Consider the following 22,487-nt stretch of genomic DNA (forward strand, 5'->3'; position numbering starts at 1 on the left):
GTACATGAATTTGAACGTATTCACTGACGGCCAAGATGATTCGAAGTAACTGGATGAGCCTGTGTTATTTAGCAGTTGTTATTTCGGAATAACATACCTAGGAATGTCGCGACTGACCGATCAAAATCAGGTATTCCAGACAGACGTGTAATAAATTATTTCACTCATATTTTGACAGTTTATTTATTTGAAACATTAAATTACACACTTTACTTGCATTAATAAAGTAAATAAAGTCACTTTTGTCAATTTAAATTAATTGTGCATGCTAAATGGGAGCGCTTCACTTAGACTTTTTGATTTGGGCATTTGACTTTGATTTATATTAGTATAAACTTACAATTTTCAGATTCAGCCACTGAATAATAGCCAGCAGTTGTGCATTAGTTCTCCTCTCTGAGCTCTCGTTCCGGTTTTCTCTGTTTCTCATCCCCCTCTTTCTTCTCTTTCGTGTGCTGCCCCTTCAGGCTCTGCTCATGGGATGGGGGTTGTGTTTGTGCATGTGTGTGTGTGTTTTGGGGAAGGGGGTGGTTGGTTTAGCCTCCTCCCTCTTCAGCAAACAGTCCAGCACACCGGCAAAAACTTCAGCCAGTCACACACACACGCACACACACAAGAGCAGAGACGTAGAATATATTTCAGCACTGGACCAAACACATGCAAACTATATACACGCATACACTAATGCAAACAAACTCGTGAGAGAGTTTAGAAAGTGTGTATTGAAAGGAGATCTGCCACTGGATCTCACCTGTGTTTCTGCAAATCTGATGGACGGTTAACTCTGAAAGGTATGTCAGTTGATGTGGTCAGTTTTTAATTTGTGTGACCATTAATGCTTCTTATTTGTTGTTTCAGAAGTGTAGAGAATGTTTTAAGTCTGTTTTTGTCAGGTATGAATTTATATTGCAAGCATTGTGTTATAATGTTAAATTTTCCAAAACAAAGATGTGTAGAATTTTTTGGTGTTGTTTTTTTTTTTAATTAATCATGGTAAATTGTTATATGAGTGAAAATGTTATGGAAAAAAAATGATATTTTTTCTTCCTATTATATTATATTATATTATATTATATTATATTATATTATATTATATTATATTATGTTATGTTATGTTATGTTATGTTATGTTATGTTATGTTATATTATATTATGTTATGTTATGTTATATTATATTATATTATATTATATTATATTATATTATATTATATATTATATATTTATATTAAATTATACATGTTAAATTGTTAATTTTGTAGTGGGATGTGCTATAGAAGTGAAAATGTTATGAAAAAAGTATAGATATTTTGCTATTATATTATATTATATTATATTATATTATATTATATTATATTATATTATATTATATTATATTATATTATATTAAATTTTATTATATTATATTATATAATTCATGTTAAATTGTTTGTTTTATAGTGCGATGTGCTATATGAGTGAACGTGTTATGAAAAAAGTATAACTTTTTGCTAATTTATTTTATTTATTTTATATTATTTTATTTTATAATATATTTTATAATTATATTATTTTTATATTAAATTACTAATGCTAATTTGTTAATTTTATAGTGTGAAATGCTATGAGTGAAAATGATATGAAAGAAGTATATAGTTTTGCTATTATATTATTTTATTTTATTTTATAATTATTTTATTTTATAATTACAAATAATTTTGTATTATATAATATATTATATTATATATATTATATTAGTTTATATGATATTTTATTAGTTTATTAACATTATATTTTATTATATTAAATTATTCATGTTAAATTGTTAATTGTATTGTGTGATGTGTTATTTCAGTGAAAATGTTATGAAAAAGTATTTTATATTATATTATATTAGATTATATTATTCATTCATTCATTTTCTTTTCGGCTTAGTCCCTTTATTAATCCGGGGTCGCCACAGAGGAATGAACCGCCAACCTATCCAGCACATGTTTTACGCAGCGGATGCCCTTTCAGCTGTAACCCATCTCTAGGAAACATACTCACACACTCATACACTACGGACAATTCAGCCCACCGAAATCACCTGTACCGCATGTCTTTGGACTGTGGGGGAAACCGAAGCAAACCTATGCGAACGCAGGGAGAACATACAAACTCCACACAGAAACACTAACTGACCCGTTCGAGGCTCGAACCAGCGACCTTGCTGTGAGGCGACAGCACTACCTACTGCGCCACTGCGTCGCCCCTTATATTATATTATATTATATTATATTATATTATATTATATTATATTATATTATATTATATTATATTATATTATATTATATTTGTTAATTTTATATATATAAAATATCTATTATATATATATATATATATATATATATATTATATATATATATATATATATATATATATATATATATATATATATATATATATATATATATATATATATATATATATATATTATTTTAATTATTATTATAATTTTTTTGTTTAGATATATAGGTAAAATATATAGATAAAATATAACCTGGAGATTTATTTTATGAGTTTCAGCCATTTAATGTATTTTTTTAAATGTGGAGGGAAAGTGACAGAGGGGGCGAGTGTGTGATTTGAGCAGAGACTGTTTGACCGTTGGCCGTCTGCAGGTTTTTGCCAACATATAAACCCACAGTGTTCCAGCAGTTCCTTCTCAATACGATGTGACAGTATTTTACACAAAGAGCCACTGTACTGACACACAACTGTCTTACCTGGAGTCTGCAGACAGGCGTTTATTTCACTGTCCTCTGGAGGTTTATAGCAGAGAGAGAGAGAGACTGACTGAACATAGAGGGAATATATTGACTGGGCAAATATTTGGAAGAGTATCCAATTTTGTTTTAGTTATTTGAGAGTTTGTTTTTCTCCAAGTGGCCCTTTCACCCACCTAAACCTTATAGAGACGTGTGTGAATGAAGGAATGAATGGAGAAATGAATGCTTTTACATGCACTTCTACATGGACACTTCTGATTTTATTGGATAGAAGTTAGTTATGTTATGTGTATTATTATTATTATTATTATTATTATTATTATAAACATTACATGTTTGGATTTGTGATTATCCTTCATGTTTTATGTAAAGACGGAATGATGATTTGTTGGCCTTTTTTTTTTTTTTGAGCGTGTGTGTGAATCATTGACCCCACTAACCTTATGACACACACACAAACACATTTCCTGCTGCCTGATTTAAACCAGCAGACCGTTGGAGGTCATAGGGGCTTTATTAACTCAAAAACTGTTTAGTTTCTGCCATAAAAAGCAAGAGAACCAGGGATTTTTAAAATGGATCTTCTCTTTTCATTTACCTGTGAGTGGGTGTGTAATGTGGTGTTTCTCTGTGTGTGTTTTCTCAGATATATGACTGATGGGGGATTGAGCCTGTATACGCGGCGACTGAACAGATTGCCGGATGGAATGGCAATGGTACGAGAAAATCTTCAACGCAATGCCTCCACCGGCCAGGGAGATGCAGACAGGTAAATAATGCCTATTTCGCACATAAAGAAATTTGCATTTAGTCATTTAGCAGATGCTTTTGTTCAAGGTTGTGTAAATATAATTGTTGGTGACCAAAAGTATTATTAACACCTAACAGATTTGAAAATTTTGATATTTGTTGCCTCCAAAAACTTGATTTCATTTGAAAATGTTCACAAAACTTGCTCTGAACAAAATATCTGAACAAATATCAGATCCAATTTTTTTTCAAGAGTTATAATACTTTCTTATAATTTCTGCCACTGCTGTGTTTATATACAGTTTGTGTGATAGTGTTTGTGTATATGTACTCTCACCGGCCACTTTATTAGGTTACACCTTACTAGTACCGTGTTGGACCCACTTTTGCCTTCAGAACTGCCTTAATCCTTTGTGGCATTGATTCAACAAGGTACTGGAAATATTCATCAGAGATTTTGGTTCATATTGGCATGATAGCATCACACAGTTGCTGCAGATTTGTCAACTGCTCATCCATTATGCGAAACTCGCGTTCCACCACATCCCAACTGTGCTCTATTGAATTGAGATCTGGTGACTGTGGAGGCCATTTGAGTACAGTGAACTCATTGTCATGTTTAAGAAACCAGTCTGAGATGATTCGTGCTTTATCACATGGCAGATTATTCTGCTGGAAGAAGCCATCAGAAAATGGGTACACTGTGGTCATAAAGGGATGGACATGGTCAGCAATGTGATGCTGACACAATGCTCAATTGGTACTAATGGGCCCAAAGTGTGCCAAGACAGCATCACCTACACCATTAAACCACCACCACCAGCCTGAATCATTGATACAAGGCAGGATGGATCCATGCTGTCATGTTGTTGATGCCAAATTCTGACCCTACCATCTGAATGTGGCAGCAGAAATTAAGACTCATTAGACCAGGCAACGTTTTTACAATCTTCTATTGTCCAATTTTGGTGAGCCGGTGCAAATTGTAGCCTCAGTTTCCTGTTCTTAGCTGACAGGAGTGGCACCCGGTGTGGTCTTCTGCTGCCGTAACCCATCTGCCTCAAGGTTGGTACATGTGCGTTCAGAGATGCTCTTCTGCATACCTCGGTTGTAACGAGTGGTTATTTGAGTTACTGCTGCCTTTCTATTAGCTCGAACCAGTCTGGCCATTCTCCTCTGACCTCTAGCATCAACAAGGCATTTGTGCCCACAGAACTGTCGCTCACTGGATATTTTCTGTTATTCTGACCATTCTCTGTAAACCCTAGAGGAGGTTGTGCGTGAAAATCCCAGTAGTTTCCCAGCAGTTTCTGAAATACTTAGACCAGCCCGTCTGGTCTAAGTAAGCCACATTCACCTTTCTTCCCCATTCTGATTGTTCGGTTTGAACTTCAGCAGATCGTCTTGACCATGCCTACATGCTTAAATGCATTAAGTTGCTTCGGTATGATTGGCTGTTTAACGAGCTGTTGTACAGATGTACCTAATAAAGTAGCTGGTGAGTGTATGTATATGTGTATATATATATATATATGCTCCGGTCATGTTTGTCTGAATCCAGTCCTATTGCAGCTGCATTGGTTTTCTAGGCTGCCGTTTGTCTATATTAAGCTATGTGGGGGAAATCCTGCACTGGATTGGGCTCTTGTTAGTAATGGCGTGCATCATTACACAAAAGAAGAGAAAAAATGTGCTTGTCCTCTGTTGAGTTGCTAGCTTTGAAAAGAAGGAAAACAGCTGAAATGATGGCCCTTCACCACAAATATCTCTGCTCAGATCAGGGCTGTAGTTTGTGGGTGTAACCCTGCAGAGTGGGCACGACTGCCCCCTTTAGACCTTCAGATTTAATGAGCATGTGTATTTATATGTGTTTGAGTCATTTAGCTGGCAGAGGGACAGCCGAGATGCCACTCATTCAGATGTATTACATCACCACATACAGTCCTTCAGCTACTGGATGGAGTAAAGTTTAGACTGTGGAAAATTGTTGGAGATTGTATGTTTAAGGCTTCCAGTACTTCATATTTGGAAATGTTGGAGATTGTATGTTTAAGGCTTTTAAAGTTAAGATTAAATCATATCAGTTGGATTTCTTTGAAAATATTAGTCTTTAGATTTTTTTGTGTCCTTTGTTAACGTCATTACATTGTAATTTTGCACATTCAGTTACAATTCAGCAACTGGATACAATTTATTTTTCTTTTTGTAGTTTTTTGTTTGAACAATGTTTGTAGTACTTGTTTTAGTATATACATCATACGTCAGTGTGCGTGATTTAGTCCTCAGGTTCACATGGATGACATCTCGTCTCATTCTCACAGACGAAACTCAAATGTGAACACAATCCAGGCCATCTGATTTGAATTTCCTTCTCTGCGCCAGAACAAAAGCCCTTGTCTCTGAGTTGGAGCATTTGCATGGATCTGTTAAAAACACATGCTGCTTTTAAATACAACAATATTGTCCAGAGACGTCGACCTATTACGTTTCATATAATTGCAATGGACTGTTTTGAATTATATTACTTTTTTGTAATATTATAAGTGGGGTGATCTTTTGAAGGTTACCTAAAGGTTTTCTACTTTTCTAAAGTTGACCCTATAGACTTTTAGGATCCATAAGCAAGACTTTATAAAGAGGCCCTTGATTAATAGTGCATTAATAAAATGCCCAAAAGTGGTTTATCTGTTCAGTTTCACTGTCAGCAAACAAATGAGTTGAAACAGCCAATACAAAATCTTTATTTTTAGTTGTTTAAAATGGACCATAAAACAGGCAAAACAAACAAATGTCATGGAAATAAAACCTCCAAAACCTGGCATGGATAACATTTATTATTATTTAACCACTAAGCCACCGTGCCAACAAGAATACATAAAACGACACAAAATAATGTATAAAATAACAAGCATGCATCATTAGAAAGCTAGAGAGTAAAAATAAGTCTTTAAATTGAGTAAATAAACCCTTCACCTTTCCTAAAGAGCATCTTTTTAGGAGTAGACCACAGAACGAGAACATGGGGGAATTCCTCACTATCTCCCCCATCTCTTTTCTGTCCCGTCTGCTGTTTTCCCTCTTTTTTTCCTTCTGATTCTTCAGATCAGAGGTAAAAACAACCCACTGATGAAATGATATAATATGGGTGTTTCGTGCACCATAAAAAGCCTCCCTGTATTTTGGTGGCGTCCCTCCCTCCAGTCTTTCCAGTGTGTGTGTGGAGGATGTTGTGGTTAAAACCTCCAGGCTCTGAACATCCACCACTGTCTCTGCTGCCCTAATCTCATCCATTTCTCGCTTTTTGTTTCTCTTTTCTCTCAGATCCGTCTGTTATCTTCCTCTTTTTGTTCTGAAACCCAGTAATTGTTCTTTTTTTCTGCCACACACCACATTATTCCGTTTGGTTTCTTCCTTCAGTTCAGTTTAATAATGGAGCAACTCTTTGATTTCAGTATCAGAAGTAGTTTTGTTTTTTTGTAATTTGAGGAAATTGGCTTTGATATGGTTTCAATTGTCTGGATGTTGAAAAACATTTCTTGAATGTGATGATAGTTTTGTTGTTTGGAGTAAAGAGAGAGTTATAAGTAAATGAAAGCTTACCTTAGAAAAACTTTAAAAGTGAACATTAGAAATGACAGGATAAAATCAATAAGCTTAAGCTGAAATACTAAATATTAAAATGTCATTTAGGGTGTTTTCACACCTGCCTTGTTTAGTTCGGTTCAATCGCACTAGAGTTCATTTTCCCTCTTGGTGCAGTTCGTTTGGGCAGGTGTGAATGTAGCAATTGCATTCGAGTGCGCACCAAAAGCAGACCAAAAAAGCACACCGAGACCTCCTTGAAGGGGACCTTTGCGCACTTACCTTGATGTGACTGAGAAAATCAAAATATGCACCTTCAGCTCTCAGAACTACAAGGAATAAACAAAAACAAAGACTGTGTATTTATGCACCGGCTGCCTTTTGATTGAAATGATGTGAAATTTGAAAATATGGAAGCAAAAACTGATGATAGTTTTGTTGTTTGGAGTAAAGAGAGAGTTATATGTACACTTAACTTAGTAAAAACTTAAAAAATGAAAATTAGAAATGACAGCATAAAACTGATAAGTCTAACCTGAAATACTAAATATTCAAATTTCTGTTAGAAATAAAAATTAAAGTGAAAATTTTAAATATGGAAGCGAAAACTGATGATGGTTTTTGTTGTTTGGAGTAAAGAGAGAGTTATATGTACACTTAGCTTAACAAAAACTTAACAATTGAAATTGGAGATGGCAACAATGAAATAAATACTAAGCTGGAGCACTAAATAATAAAATGTATTTTTTAATTAGATGAAAACTAAATATTAAACTAAAGTGAAATCTGAAAATATGAAGGCAAAACTCAAATTAATAAAACATGATATAATTAAGTACCCAAGTTTTAAAAATTATATCCATAGTGTTTCACTATGTGGCCTCAAATGCTAATAAATAATGACTAATATTGCCATTAGTTAATTAGATGAGACACTCATACCGCACAATACTTCTCACGATAAGATATCATTATTTACAGCCCGTATCTTCCTAATGAGGAGCAAGCATGCTAAAAGTCCCTAGGGTGTCCCGCTTTAAATAACACTGCTTCTGACAGGACTGTAGATAACAGAGAGGGGTCTGGGAAACGCCACAGCCGCGTTTCTCCAACACATGTTTGAGTGAAAGAGGTTTAAAGACGAAAAGTTTCAGATGACCCCATCCTGAACTCTGGAAAGACTCTTAAACTCTTTTAGCATTCAGGATTTACTACAGATGCTTTATTTGGATTTTCTCCTTCAGAATTTCAGAATCTATCAGCCTTTTCACGTATTTGACTGCTGCATTTCAAACTTTAGCTTTTTAGTTTCTTCCATTCAAACCACTTGAAAACTTTATTCTTATTCATCATGAAAATTGCTTTATACTTGTTATATTAGTTTCACCAGTATATTTGTGGCCAAAGTTCACTGTAATTAGTTTTTTTTTTGTTTTTCTTTGTATGCCATAAAGCTGGGGTTTCCAAACTTTGTGACTCATGACCCCCACATTCCTCGAAGGTGGTTATAAATATACAAATGTTGCACACACAAAAATAGGCCTATGTAAACACAAGCATATTGACAACACAAAAAAGTGCAACAGTCTAACAAACATAGGCTGTAATTTATATAGTCATTTATTAATTTGTTTAATTTAATATTAACCTCACCTAATGGGACTAGTGGGCACAATGTTTTCATAAGTCTATTCTTGGTTTGATTTTGGAGACCACACCATGATCATCCTCAATGTTCCGTTGTGGCCTGTATTTATTTTTAATGTATTTGATTGCCATAAATGTGTCAGAAAGTATAACCTTGTGCTATAAAATCAATGTGCTGCAGCTGACGAATTGCAGTGTTGTTAATCCAACGTAAACACACAATGCTATCAAAAACATTAAGAGGCTGATGGCTTTTTGATTGCATGTTGTTGCTTTTTCATGTAACTATTAACTGCTGTTTTTATCTTCTGTGGGTTATGGATAAAATATGGTCATTCTAATAGTTTAATAACATTTATTTGAATTTTGGAAATGACCAAGCGGCCCCCTGTCATTGTCTCGCAACCCCCACTTTGATAACCACTGCTCTACAGGAGAGTAATATTCAATATACATCTTTATTATTGCTTTGAAAAGATTGGTTTCTACTTGTTTCAGGGTTTTTTTTAATGGTCTATATAATCACTAGCTATGTTTACATCCACCTATTTTTATGCAAATATCATAATTGTGTAAAAAAATCTTCAATGGACATTTTATGCAAATAAGCTACAGTGGATTAATGTTGATTAATGCCAATAATGGAATGGTATTATTGGGAAAAACAGTGGATCGATCACAACGCACAACATCTGAAATGGTGTTTTGGTCATTCTAAAATTCCGTCATCAAAGTGGTTCAGTTTTATTACCTCCAGAACTGTCTTGAGCGGGTCTTAAAAGCCAGTTATGACTGTGTTATTCGCAAATGTTTTATGCAATATTCCAGTTTTGTGCACAAGTTTCATTCACATCTTTTGGATCGAAACACAGCTACTTAATGTTTACAGTTTAATTGAAATTGACCTAAGAAAAGCATTGTGATGTATAGGAATAAGTTGGATAGGAGGAAAGTATTTGAATAAGTAATAGAAGGTAAAGCATTACAGTTTTCAGTGGTCAGTTAACTGGTCTTTTTTCAAACACAGGCAGAGGTGGCTCACATTTTCCTTAGTGTGTGTGTGTGTAGTGGGTCATTGGTGTGTGTTTGTGATCTTCTTGTGTGATGTTGTAGGATTTTTCTTCTCTTTGTTTCTCTTCAAGCATCAGTCTGATCTGTCTACAGCACACCTGTGCAGTCCAAAGACACCTGGAGTATCAGGGTCTCCCATCTCTCTCATCTGTGTGTGTGTTGTGCGTGTGCGTGTGTGTGTGTGTGTGTGTGTGTGTGTGCATGTGCTTGTGTGTGTGTGTGTGTGTGCTTGTGTGTGTGCTTGTGTGTGTGCTTGTGTGTGCGTGTGTGCGTCTCCTGAACTGTGTCCTGACAGAGACTGACTTATAGTACTATAAAGAGTCATGTGACATAATGACATAAACCTTTTAACATCATAAAATGAAATAAAGTAGCTTGTCAGTGGACATAAATCATGCATTTTTAGATGAATGTATATACAATGTATCAAATTTATATTCATTTTAAACTCCCAGTTTGCAACTGTTTTTTTTTTTTTCTTTCTATTTAATTGACATTTTTAGGCTCAGTAAGAATTTATTATTATTCTGTTTTAGCTTTGAATCACAGGAATTTATTGTAAAATATATATTTAAAAAAAGTATATATATATAGTTGAAGTCAGAATTATTAGTCCCCCCTTTTTTTTCCACATTATGTTTCACAGTATATCAGAAAATATTTTTTCTTCTGGAGAAAGTCTTAATTGTTTTATTTTGGCTAGAATAAAAGCAGTTTTTACTTTTTAAAAACTATTTTAAGGTCGAAATTATTAGCCCCTTTAGGCTAGCTTTTTTTTTCAATAGTCTACAGAACAAACCATCATTATACAATAACTTGCCTAATTACTCTAACCTGCCTAGTTAACCTAATTAAGCTAGTTAAGCCTTTAAATGTCACTTTAAGCTGTATAGAAGTGTCTTGAAAAATATCTAGTAAAATATTATTTACTGTCATCATGGCAAAGATAAAATAAATCAGTTATTAGAAATGAGTTATTAAATGTATTATGTTTAGAAATGTGTTGAAAAAAAATCTGCTCTCCGTTAAACAGAAATTGGGAAAAATAAACAGGGGGGCGAATAATTCAGGGAGGCTAATAATTCTGACTTCAACTATATATACATATACATATACATATATATATATATATTAAGATTATACAATTCCTGATATTAACAAATTATTCACTTTTAGCTCAGTAAACTCCTAATTTGCTGCTTATCAATTGTTAGTAAGGTAGTACTTGTGTTTAGGTATTAGGTACAGTAGTATTAGGGATGTTGATGAAGATCATGCAGAATATGTACTTTATGAATATTAATAAACAGCCAACATCTTAATAATAAGCAGTAATAATCCACTCGTTAATGGTACTTGAAAAGCACTGTTGTGAAAATACATTTTTGTAACGAATAGATATTACTTGCCAAAAAAATGCTACCACTTCAGTATCAGTCACAATTTATGCTATTATTACTGGCTTATTGCCTGTCTATTATTCTAATAATAACTGTTATTTATAGTTTTGATAAAGTATACATTTTATTCTACATCCCTAATCCTACGCAAAACCAAAATCCAACTTCCACCTAACAAACTGTATATAAGCAGCTAATTAGTGATTTATTGAGCTAATAGTCTTAGTTTATGGTTTGTTAATTGTATGAATTGTTACTTGAAATAAAGTTTTACCAAAAAATAATAGAATAAAATAAAATACTTTAGGATACCAGCCCACATCTGCCAGGTTCCCAGTGCCTGAGAAAACAGTCAGAATGATCAGATGGGCTGGAAAACTGGGAAAACAGAGTTTTACAGATTTGCAGCCTTCAGAAAGCAGAGTGGTTTATTACAAGTTATTAATGACAATTCATTGACCTGAAGACTTAATGCAACACTTAAACTGAATACATCAATGCATATTTGCTTGTGGAGTTGTCCATGTTCTCCCTGTGTTCGCGTGGGTTTCCTCCTGGTGCTCCGGTTTCCCCCACAGTCCAAAGCCATGTGCTATAGGTGAATTGGATTAACTAAATTGGCAGTTGTGTGTGTGTGTGAATGTGAGAATGTGTGGATGTTTCCCAGTACTGGGTTGCAGCTGGAAGGGCATCCGCTGCATAAAATATATGCTGAAATAGCTGGCGATTCATTGCGCTGTGGAATCCCTGATAAATAAGGGACTTAGCCGAAGGAAAATAAATGAATGAATGAATATTTGCTTGTTATTGGTTATTTTTAGAAATAGAGCTGGTAGTAAAGTTCATTAAACACATCACCGTTCCCTTTAACATAGAGTTTATGCTGATCGAGAGTTTGTAGGGGGACACATAAGCAGATGCTCTTCTCAGTGTAAATGGATCTGTGCAACATAAACTCCAGTTATGGAGATCTTCATCGCAGTGATATTTCATGTGTGCATGTTGCTGTGTTTATATGCATTAAAGCCTCCGAGTCGGCACATTTTACAGTATGATTACGCGCACACATTACAGGTAACTGGATCAACATGAAGCATTCCAAGCAGCTGATGACCAGAGACAGAGAAGCGCAAAACATCTCGCATACAGAAATACACACGATTCTTTCAGGCCATGATGAAAGCTCTGTTGCTAAGGAGAGTCGGGTAGTGTGTGTGTGTGTCTGTAGGTGTGTGTTTGATGGGGGATGTGCTTGTAAGTCCACTCTGAGGGTTAAATTCAATACATATGGGTCTGTGTTGGTGTGTGACTTAAGATGGTGTTAGCTGAAGAAAAAAACATGAATAATTTAAATATTTTAAATGATTATGCATTTTTTTAAGTAAATCTTATGGCAAAAATCATAATCATGTTCATTTTTACTTTGTATTACTTAGTACTGAAAATTGGTGGGTTTTATGATAAATAGTTTTTCCAACATAGGCTCATTCTGAAAACGTAGTCCTATATACATTTCTGGAGATCGTAAATTATGTCATCTGAAGTACGTTTGGCTGCATTTTGTCTTTAAAACGAACGATATACGGTATGATGCCGTTCCTTATCGTGCTCACCAACTGACCGCATACCTCCGTGTGGACAGCTTTCCCATTGTTACCAGTTTGTCCAGTTAGCTCGCCATGTGCGTCAGCGGATTTGAGATGCAGAGAGGAGCTGACCATGATGATTATGTTCGAGTCTAGTGAAGAGCGGTTCTAAAAAGCGGATAAGACAAAAACAGAAGAAAAAAATTAAATAAACAAGTAAATAACAGGTGAGAATGTGGTAAAATCTGAAAACGTGGTAAACATCAGACGAGGGCTTTTCTTTTTCTGAATTGCTTTTTGAAACTGGCAGTTGGGGTTAGGGAAGTGATTGGGCGGGTCAATTTGTGATTTTTAAAACACTATTGGTTGGCTTTAGGTAAGGAGTTGATCAGTCAGTTAGTCATTCAGTCAGTCAACAGCGGCCTTTGGTGAATTTACGCGAGAACAGCAGGCGCAAATGGTGCTCGCAAGAGAAATTTGAGATCTCAAAAAGCATACACAGCGGCCTCTGATGGATTCTCTAAAACAAAAACTGCAAAAAAACATACCTGCTGGAATGTATTTGCCGCTGTCCAGAAATGTATATAGGGGTATGCTTTCAAAATGAGCCTGGGTTGAGATTTTCACAATATGCACAATTTTAAATATACTGTTTTTTAGTTATCAACACCAATGTCAACATTATTTGTGTAACATTTGTTTTTTTGTTTTCATCTTAACCTGATCCGAATCTTTCAATGTTCGCAAAAATAGGAAAAAAAATCCAATTGCGCTTACAATACAATTGTTAGAGTGGCTCACTGTAGTATTGGTAACCTAGTAAACAAGGCCATGATGATGTGAATGTAATGCTTCCAATGCCTGAGTTTCCGTCTCCTATTATTTGTATTAACACTTTTTTGTAAATTAAGGGATTTTAATGTGAAATTTGACATTTCCATCACTCATTTCTCATGCGATGCAACAGTAGACAATTAATTTCAGTCACTGATTTGCCTGATATCTGAACCTTATTTTATAATTGTTATAAATCAGAATTAATATGTGAAATGAAAATTAAAATTGATTAATCACGCAGCCTGAAGTGTTAGACCAAAATGAACCCTTTCAACTGTAACAAACTTTCTAGGGAGTAGGGCTTTTTTTTTCTAACCACCCTCTGTGGCCAGTGGTTTTCTAAAATGACTAGCCACTCAGCATTTTAACTGCCCGCAATTTTGTTGCTGGGAAATTGTGTGTTGTATGACTGAAGCTAACTGTTGCATGCTAAGATTTATTTTCAGTTTGTTTCTATGTTGTTGTTGCCAGTAATATTGCAAAGTTCACAAAAATCCTAATTTGCAGATGAAACAGAAGCAGCTGAAGTGGAATTTAGGGCTTTTTGTACAGACAGTAATGTTGTTCAAATACAGCGTGAATGCGATATCATTTCAGAATTCTGTAATGTTATACCATTAAACGTTTTAATATGGAAGTAAAAACCAGCAGTCTTAGACCCAAATCACACCGAACACATTTTTTATGTGCAGAGAAGTGCCTTTTTTGCCTCCTGTTTTAACTGCCTGCTGTGCCTCACATTTTTGCTAGTGCATTCTGTGTACCTGTAGTTGAAAAAAGACCACTCTGTGTTGAAAATGTGCGCAATGTTGATGCAGCGGTTGCCTAGTAACAAAAAAGGTTTAGTGCACTTCTCTTTTCTAAAGTCATCAAAAAGGCTGTCCAGCGTGCCTTCCATTTCAGAACTAAAAAACATGTCAAGTGTGATCAGCCCCTTCATGAGTAATTCATTCAAATGATTCATTAGGTGTCACACCGCCCCGTAGTGTTGGTTTAATAAAAACAATGAAATGCAGCCATACGTACCTTTGGCTACGTGATTCGCGGTCTCCAGAAACGTCTGTAGAGCTACGTTTTCAGAATGAGCCTGTGTTGGCTTTTACAATGCAGATTGTAGTGGATCCAGACACAAGTGTATTTATAAATTACATATTTTAATACAAAAATTCTTGTGCTGTGAGTTAAAATATCAAATTGTGTATTGAAAGCATCGTCAATGCACAGAGATATCGAATTGAACCGAATCAATGGTATAACCAAACCGTGAGATGCCCATTTTTTTTTTACATTTGTGGGTCTCCTTGCTCATTTTTGCAGTCTTGTTGCTGCTGTAGTCAGAGAAAACTCTAATACCTCTTTGTTTGTAGTGTGGTCTTGAAAAATCTCAGTTTAAAGGGCTATGTGACCCTTTCCCTTACTCCCACATATCCAAGAGAACTGGGACACCCCTGTCCCTTCACATTCAATTCGATTCATCTTTATTTCTATAGCGCTTTTACAATGTAGATTGTGTCAAAGTAGCTTCACATAGAAGTTCTAGTAAATTAAAAATGTGTCAGTCCAGTTTTCAGTGTTGAAGTTCAGTTCAGTGTGGTTTAAATTTCACTGCTGGAAATACAAACACTGGAGAGCAAATCCATCGATGCGCAGCTCCAAAAGTCCCAAGTCAGCCATTTAATTGATCGGCTTGTTTTAATGAATTGAACCAGATTCTGATGGCAGAGACCTGCATATATAAAGTGAATTGGTCAAGTGATCCTTGTAGAAGGGGGAAAAACGATAACCGCAGTGTACAGAATAGAAAGCCTGTTGACCTCTCATATGTTTTGCGGTCAGTGAGCTTTGTCATTCCTGTACCACAGAGCTGAGCATGGAAAGGTCTGGAATGCCCCAAACTGTTTGGGAACGTACTTGTCTTCGCAAAAGCCTGCCAGTTAATCTACTCCACCACACACACACACACTAGCCTGGTTTAACCCCAAATCCCTCTGTGCCTGTGCTTAAAATTTATGTTTTACTTTCTTAAATATTTTTAAAAATATATTTATTATCTGTTTTTTGTCCCGTCTCTGTTATCCTGTTGCACTGTAGAAGCTCTGTCACGAAAACAAATTCCTCATATGTGTGAACACACCTGGCAATAAAGCTCTTTCTGATTCTGATTCTGATTCTTTGCTGAAAAGGAAATAATGAAAAAATTAAGTAAACAAATAAGAAAAAAAAAGGTGGTGATATTGCACCACTTTTTAAAGCAATCGCAGAATCTCAAAAAATATTTGACACTTCTTTTTATTACTGTTGATCTATTTTATGCTATGTTATATTCACATCTGTCAAGTATTTTTATTTTTGTCATATGGAATGACTTGGTAATGCATCATGTCAAATAATGCACCGGGCACTTTGTTAGAAACAATTTGTACAGTATAGGTATGATTTTTTAAATATTTTGTTCTATTTATATTAGCTACTGTATATTCTTTATATCTAAAGATTTAAATGCTTTACATTTGTTCTTATTTTATATAGACTTTTTTGAGGGATGTAAACAAAAACAATGGTCCCAACATATTTCCTGTTTTACATTTGTAATTTCTAGAGCTTCAGAGAATCCAAAAAGAGTCACATATTAAAAACATAACAATATAATAGCTGTTTTAACATTAAGTTATGATTGAATTGCTTCTTGTTACAGTTATGAAATAATTTGACAACAAGGAATGTTTATGGGCCAATGACATGACCACATTGAAATGGTCTGTAGCCAACTTCTATTTCTATATTTAAAATCGTTTATGTTTTTGCTTCTTATTCGACTTCATAATTTAGATTCTTATGGATATTATTTATGCTTTTTTGTTCATTTTTTAAGGTCACAGGCAGTTGTGTTAGCATTTCACTGCATATCATACTGTGTATGACTGTACATGTGACAATTAAATCTTTAAATACATTTTTTAATGTTTTATAAAGCTGAGATTTTCAAAGTATGAAAGGGTGCTAGTCTATAGAGGTATTCAGGGATGAATAATTGCAAGGAAAAAAGGCAAATGTTCCTCACACAGGTGAGTGGGCTTGTCAAACCACCTGTAGAAAACACTGACACTTTAACTGGCACTTGAAATGTTCTTACAATAAGCACAGAAAAACAACACTATGCATTTATGAAGTGTGCGTTACATAGGTGAGTGGGCTTTACAAACCACGTGTAAAAACACTTTTCTCTCTCTATAAAAAAATCAAAACTCACTCATACTCTAGCACCTAATTTTCTGAGCACAAACTGTTCGTTTGTATGATTTGCACTTCTTGTGTGTATTGCCTCTATTTGTTGAATTGCTGAATGCCTCCTCAATCTTTTATTTTGAAAATGGACCGTATTCTCTTGCTTATACATCTCGGTCACTTGAGCACCAAAATAAGCAAGAAACAGATGTCTTTGGAAAATTTCTTTGCGAAAGGGAAAAGGCATTGTGAAGGACCCATGAACTGCCATGGAATGGATCCGCAACCTAATTGTCAACAAATGTCTTGAATCTAGCATGTCCGTGCAAGAAGAAGATCAACTGCTGGAGATTGCAAATGGCGGCAGCCGTCCACATACCGCATCTTTTCTGTGCGCAAGTTCGTTATTTCTAATGGAGGTGCATATCTCGCGCCTGGACCCGGTTGAAAACAACTTAAGTTTTCATAAGCACTGCGAGTCGCGTGACAAGAACTGACCGATCAGCTTCATACTTTGTATGGAATATACACATTTCGGTCAACTAATTATATCAGACAAACACAGAACACCCAAACACTGCAGTGCTTTTAATTTTCTCCATAAATAAAACTTGTATCAGAATTGCAGCAATGTTTTGTCAGTTTGTCATACTATGAGAAAATGGTTAATGGTCACCTAACAATCTACGAACACCGTACACTACGTACTCCGTGACAAAAATTGTCAAGCGTTGACGGGTCCACTGTGATAAAAGTTTGGAGACCACTGTGCTAAATTGCTATTACTGTAATTACTGTAAAAAGGAAAGGACAAAAAAATTAACCACTAAAAAAAAAGTGTAGCTGCAAATTGATAATACCAAATAAATTTGTCAATTAATATATGCGGAAAAAAAGTATCAATAAAATTGTATAACCATTTATAACAGTTTTATTTTAACATATTTAATCTCTAGTAATTATTGATAAACATTTACAGTGTATCTGATATTAGGACAGTGGAATAATTTCATATGAACCCTAAAGCATGAAAATGTTGTTATATTGAAATGCATTATAGTTAATATTAGAGTTAGCCCTTTTTACATGTATAAACACTTAAAAATTTAAAACAATGTGCATCATTCAATCCAGAAACAAGCCATGCACTGAAGATACAGAATGATGCCAGCTCCAGTTTTTTAATATATTTGATACCCATCAAGTGTTTAGCTTATGGATTGTGTGTGTGTGTGTGTATATGTGCATACTGAAGAAACTGTCTTCAGCCCTGCAGGTTTTTAGTGCAGGATTGAGTTCTCATGCAGAAACGCAGGCTGCGGTGGGCTGATGCGGAGGTGCTGTTTAAAGCAGGACGGCTGGTTGGCCTGCTGGGCCGCTGGAGACGCTAATGGCAGGGTATCGAGCCAGAGAAAAGCCCTCATTCAAGCTACACTCAAAACGCTGATCTCTAATTAGCATCCTAGACCCAGTAGGGTGGTTCCAGTATGCGCAAGTGTGTGAAAAAGAGAAAACGAGCGTGTGCTTGTGTAAATGTGTCTTTGGGAGCTCTATTGTCTCTCTGTCTTTGTCCTCTTGTGTGTTTCTCTGGGTTCTCGGTCTATGGTGACTCCAACAAACACTAGGGCTGAAATATCTCTCTTAAGGAGATCAAATTACTAAAATAGAAAAACAGACATGTGGACTGACAGGACGAGGCAGGACATTTGAGGGACTGCATGGACTGGTGTGGAAGAAATACAGCTTTTTTTGTGTGTGAGCGCATTTTGAATTTAAGGTCATGAGGCATTTTTTCTCTGAGATAAATCTCCTTATTTCCGCTCCGGCTACTGGTATCATTGGCGGCCACAGACATCGAGTCAGGTAGAGAGTGTTTATCTGTATTATGTGTTACCTTTTTAATGGGACAAATTGCTAAAAAATGAAACTTCTGTCATCGTTTACTCATTCTAAAACCTTAAGATATATTAAAAAATGTTGGGTAAAAAGCAGTCATTGACTTCCATTGTATGTTTTGTTCCTACTATTGGTTTTTCCCCTTTAACATACTTCAGAATGTCTTGTTTTGTGTTCAACAGAAGAAAGAATTTCTTGAAAAAGTGTGAGAAAATGTACATTTTTGAGTGGATTATTCACTTTAATGGACTAAAATAGCATGGTTATGTCTTTTTTCAATACTTGATTTACACATCCTACTGTCTAGGTGTTTGTCGAACAAGATTCGCTAAAGGTTTGTGATTCGAACTTCCTCAACAAGTACTTTTCAGGTTTATTGGAGATTTATTTAAGAATTACACCAAGCTGATGTAAATTGAATATATATTTTTTTAGTCTCACTTTATATTAAGTGGCCTTAATGTCTATGTACTTGCATCAAAAAATAAATACAATGTACTTATTATGTTCATAATCCAATGACTCTCCAAGAACTGTACTTATTCAGAGCTGCCAAAATTACTCTGGACCCCTCACACCCAGAACACTGCCTCTTTGAACTTTTACCTTCTGGTCGACTCTATACAACACTGTACACCAGAATAGCCTGAAAGAGAAACAGCTTCTTCCCTCAGGCAATCCATCTCATGAACACTTTATGATACTAATTGTGAAACAAACATCACTACTTTTTATACCCATATACACTTATTTATATAACAGCATACTTTACATGCCAGTTTGGACATAACAGCTGCACATATAACGTTGTATATAGTAATATACCTGTACAAACACTTGTCAATTTGTATATTTGCATTCACTACTTACTTCTATTTTTAAAATACAGTTATTATCTGTTTTTTGTCCTCTCTCTGTAATTCTGTTGCGCTGTAGAAGCACTGTATGTGTGAACATACCTGGCAATAAAGCTCTTTATGATTCTGATTTTGATAATGTATTGCAGAAGACTTCTGGTGCTCTTGAGGTGGGATTCCAGTAGGTTTAGGGTCAAGGTGTAAGGGATGGTCAGTGTAATTCCAAATGTATTTACAGAAATAATTACCGATGTAATTACAGGCAAGTATTTAATCAATCATAAGTTCAATGTAAAAACATGTATTTACACAATAAGTACATAGTAATGAATGATTAATTTCAGTGTAATACATAGTAGTTAAGGCCACTTAATATAAAGTGACACAGATTTTTTTTTAAACTACTACTTTACATGGGCTTGATTTATAGATTTGTCTCTTCATAGACTTTACTTTTTCTGTTTATATTCTTCATTTGTATTTGATTTTTCTTGTCAAATTTACCCAATAAAGGCATTTATCCATTGAGATATGCTGCAGGTATGTAGACATTATAGAATATTTTTGTCCACCCCAACTTTCCTCCATTTCGTCTTCTGTTTATGATAAATTTGGGTTAAAGGTCAAACAGTTCACTTGTTCTTTTGTGTGTCTGGTGTGTTTACGCTGGTGTGTGTGTTTGTTTGTGTTTTCTTCTGTTGTCATAGTACGGTCTGAATGAATATGGCCACCCGTAAGCAAGTGGATGATATTAAACACAGTGATCAGTCACTCTGGTTAACCACTGTGACCCTGAGCAGAGCCAAAAGTGGAAAGTTAAGCGTATCATATTGTGTGTTCTTCATATATCTCTATAATGTGGTTCAAAAATCACTAATGCTTCTTTTGAGAGCAAATGTGTGCTGATGAAATGTTTCCAGACTACACTTTTTCTGAAATCTCTCTCTCTCTCTCTTGTTCTGTCTTTCAGTTGGGATGACAGTAGCTCAGTCAGCAGTGGGATCAGTGATGCGATTGATACTGATGACATCAACACCAGCTCCTCCATAAGCTCTTACGCCAACACACCAGCTGCGTCCCGCAAGGGTCTAAACGGACAGGTATGAACTGCAGACGTTTATACACACACACACATACACACAAACACTACAAGGACTCTCCTTTGGCATAGTGTATTTTGTACTTTAAAGGTCCTATAAAGGGCTTTGAAATGTGCATTATTTTATTCGATGTTTGGCATAATCTCAACCAAAACATAAAAAGAGGGTGGGACATAGAGTAGCTCCTCCCCTTTAAAAAACAAAACAACCAATAGCGTTTTGTTTTATCTCAGCTCTTCCTGTGAGAGTGGTATAGTTCAAGCGCATCTAATGTGAAGCGTCTTGAAGGGGGTGGGGCATATCAGATACTAGAGAGCATTTGATTGGTCAAGATTTGATGAGAAAATTAAGTATGAGGTAACGTGAATCAAACCGTTGATCTATATAGGTGGAAGTGACAAACTACAAACATGTTTATTTCTGTTTTATCTTCTAAATGCAAATTTTGTCACTGTTTTGTTGCGGACTAGCTTATAGATATCCTAAAACAAACAATACTGATACTAACATTTAAAAAAACTTTATTATTATATGGGCTTATCCTACCCCTACCAATAAATTTAACCCCCACAGGAAACCTGTGGCAAAATTAAAACCCTCTTAAGTATATTTTTAGTATTTTTTTTTAATTATGAGGAACAAGGCATGTCTTCCTAACAACCTTAAACAAGTGCAACTAGGTCATACCCATATCGTTATACAATTTTGTATGGTTCTTGTTAACCACATACACTTTTACACACACACACACACACACACACACACACACACACACACACACACACACACACACACACACACACACACACACACACACACACACACACACACACGATGTTATGGATTTATTTATAAACACTTTTATCCAGTATCACATATTTGTACATTTATCAGAGCCCATAAGCCAAATTTGTGGAAATCGTTGTTCCGTTTTGGGTGCTTTCACACCTAGACAATTGTCTAGTTAGCGTGGCTGTCACGTTTGCCCAGTTACTGTGGTTCGTTTGGCATATGTGAATCTAGCAATTGCGCTCGGATCTGTGCCAAAACCATCGGTCCGAGACCACCTGAATAAAGTGGTCTCGGCTTGATTAAAATAAAGTCTGGTGCGGATTGATTGTAGTGGGAAAGCAATATGATCCAACGAACTAACGAACCAGGCTATATCACAGTGTATTATGGTTAAGTAATAGGCATATATGGCTAAATGAAGAAAGAATTACAAGTTGGGCGGGATGTCATTCCTACCAGTAAATGTGTGTTTCATGTCAAATACGCAAGTGAAACCATGCTGAAATATTAACGAGAGCTATTTATTTATTGACTTAAATTACCGAGACAGACGAGTCTTCGCTAAGGCCAGCTTCCAGCCTCCGCCACTGAGACTGCAGCTCTGCACAAGACGTTTGGCCAGCGGAGAAATTAAAATGGTCGTGCCCAACTGAGCCTGGTTTCTCTCAAGGTTTTTTTTCTTCACTTCCGCCTTTAGTGAAGTTTTTTTTTCCCTCTCCGCTGTCGCCTCTGGCTTGCATGGTTCAGGATCTATAGAGCTGCGCATCGTTGGATTTGCTCTTCAGTATTTGGACTCTCAGTAGTGATTATTAAACCACACTGAACTGAGCTAAACTGAACTGAACTTAAACACTACAAACTGAACTACACTGTTCCTATTTACTGTGACCTTTTATGTGAAGCTGCTTTGACACAATCTACATTGTATAAGCGCTATACAAATAAAGGTGAATTGAATTGAATTGAACTGAAATTACCGTCTGATTTTTTTTTAGAT

At 35.4% G+C, this 22,487-nt stretch overlaps 1 protein-coding gene across 1 annotated transcript in view; it reads left to right on the forward strand.

Moving 5' to 3' along the window:
- Positions 1 to 22,487, forward strand: part of nav2a (neuron navigator 2a) — a 98,460-nt gene that overhangs the window by 19,646 nt on the left and 56,327 nt on the right. The window contains 2 exon segments of the mRNA XM_056461087.1: positions 3,394 to 3,516; positions 20,569 to 20,698. Of these exon segments, the coding sequence (XP_056317062.1) occupies positions 3,394 to 3,516; positions 20,569 to 20,698 (253 nt within the window).

The sequence above is a fragment of the Danio aesculapii genome, chromosome 7 (genome assembly GCF_903798145.1).
Source record: "Danio aesculapii chromosome 7, fDanAes4.1, whole genome shotgun sequence".
Lineage (NCBI taxonomy): Eukaryota > Metazoa > Chordata > Actinopteri > Cypriniformes > Danionidae > Danio > Danio aesculapii.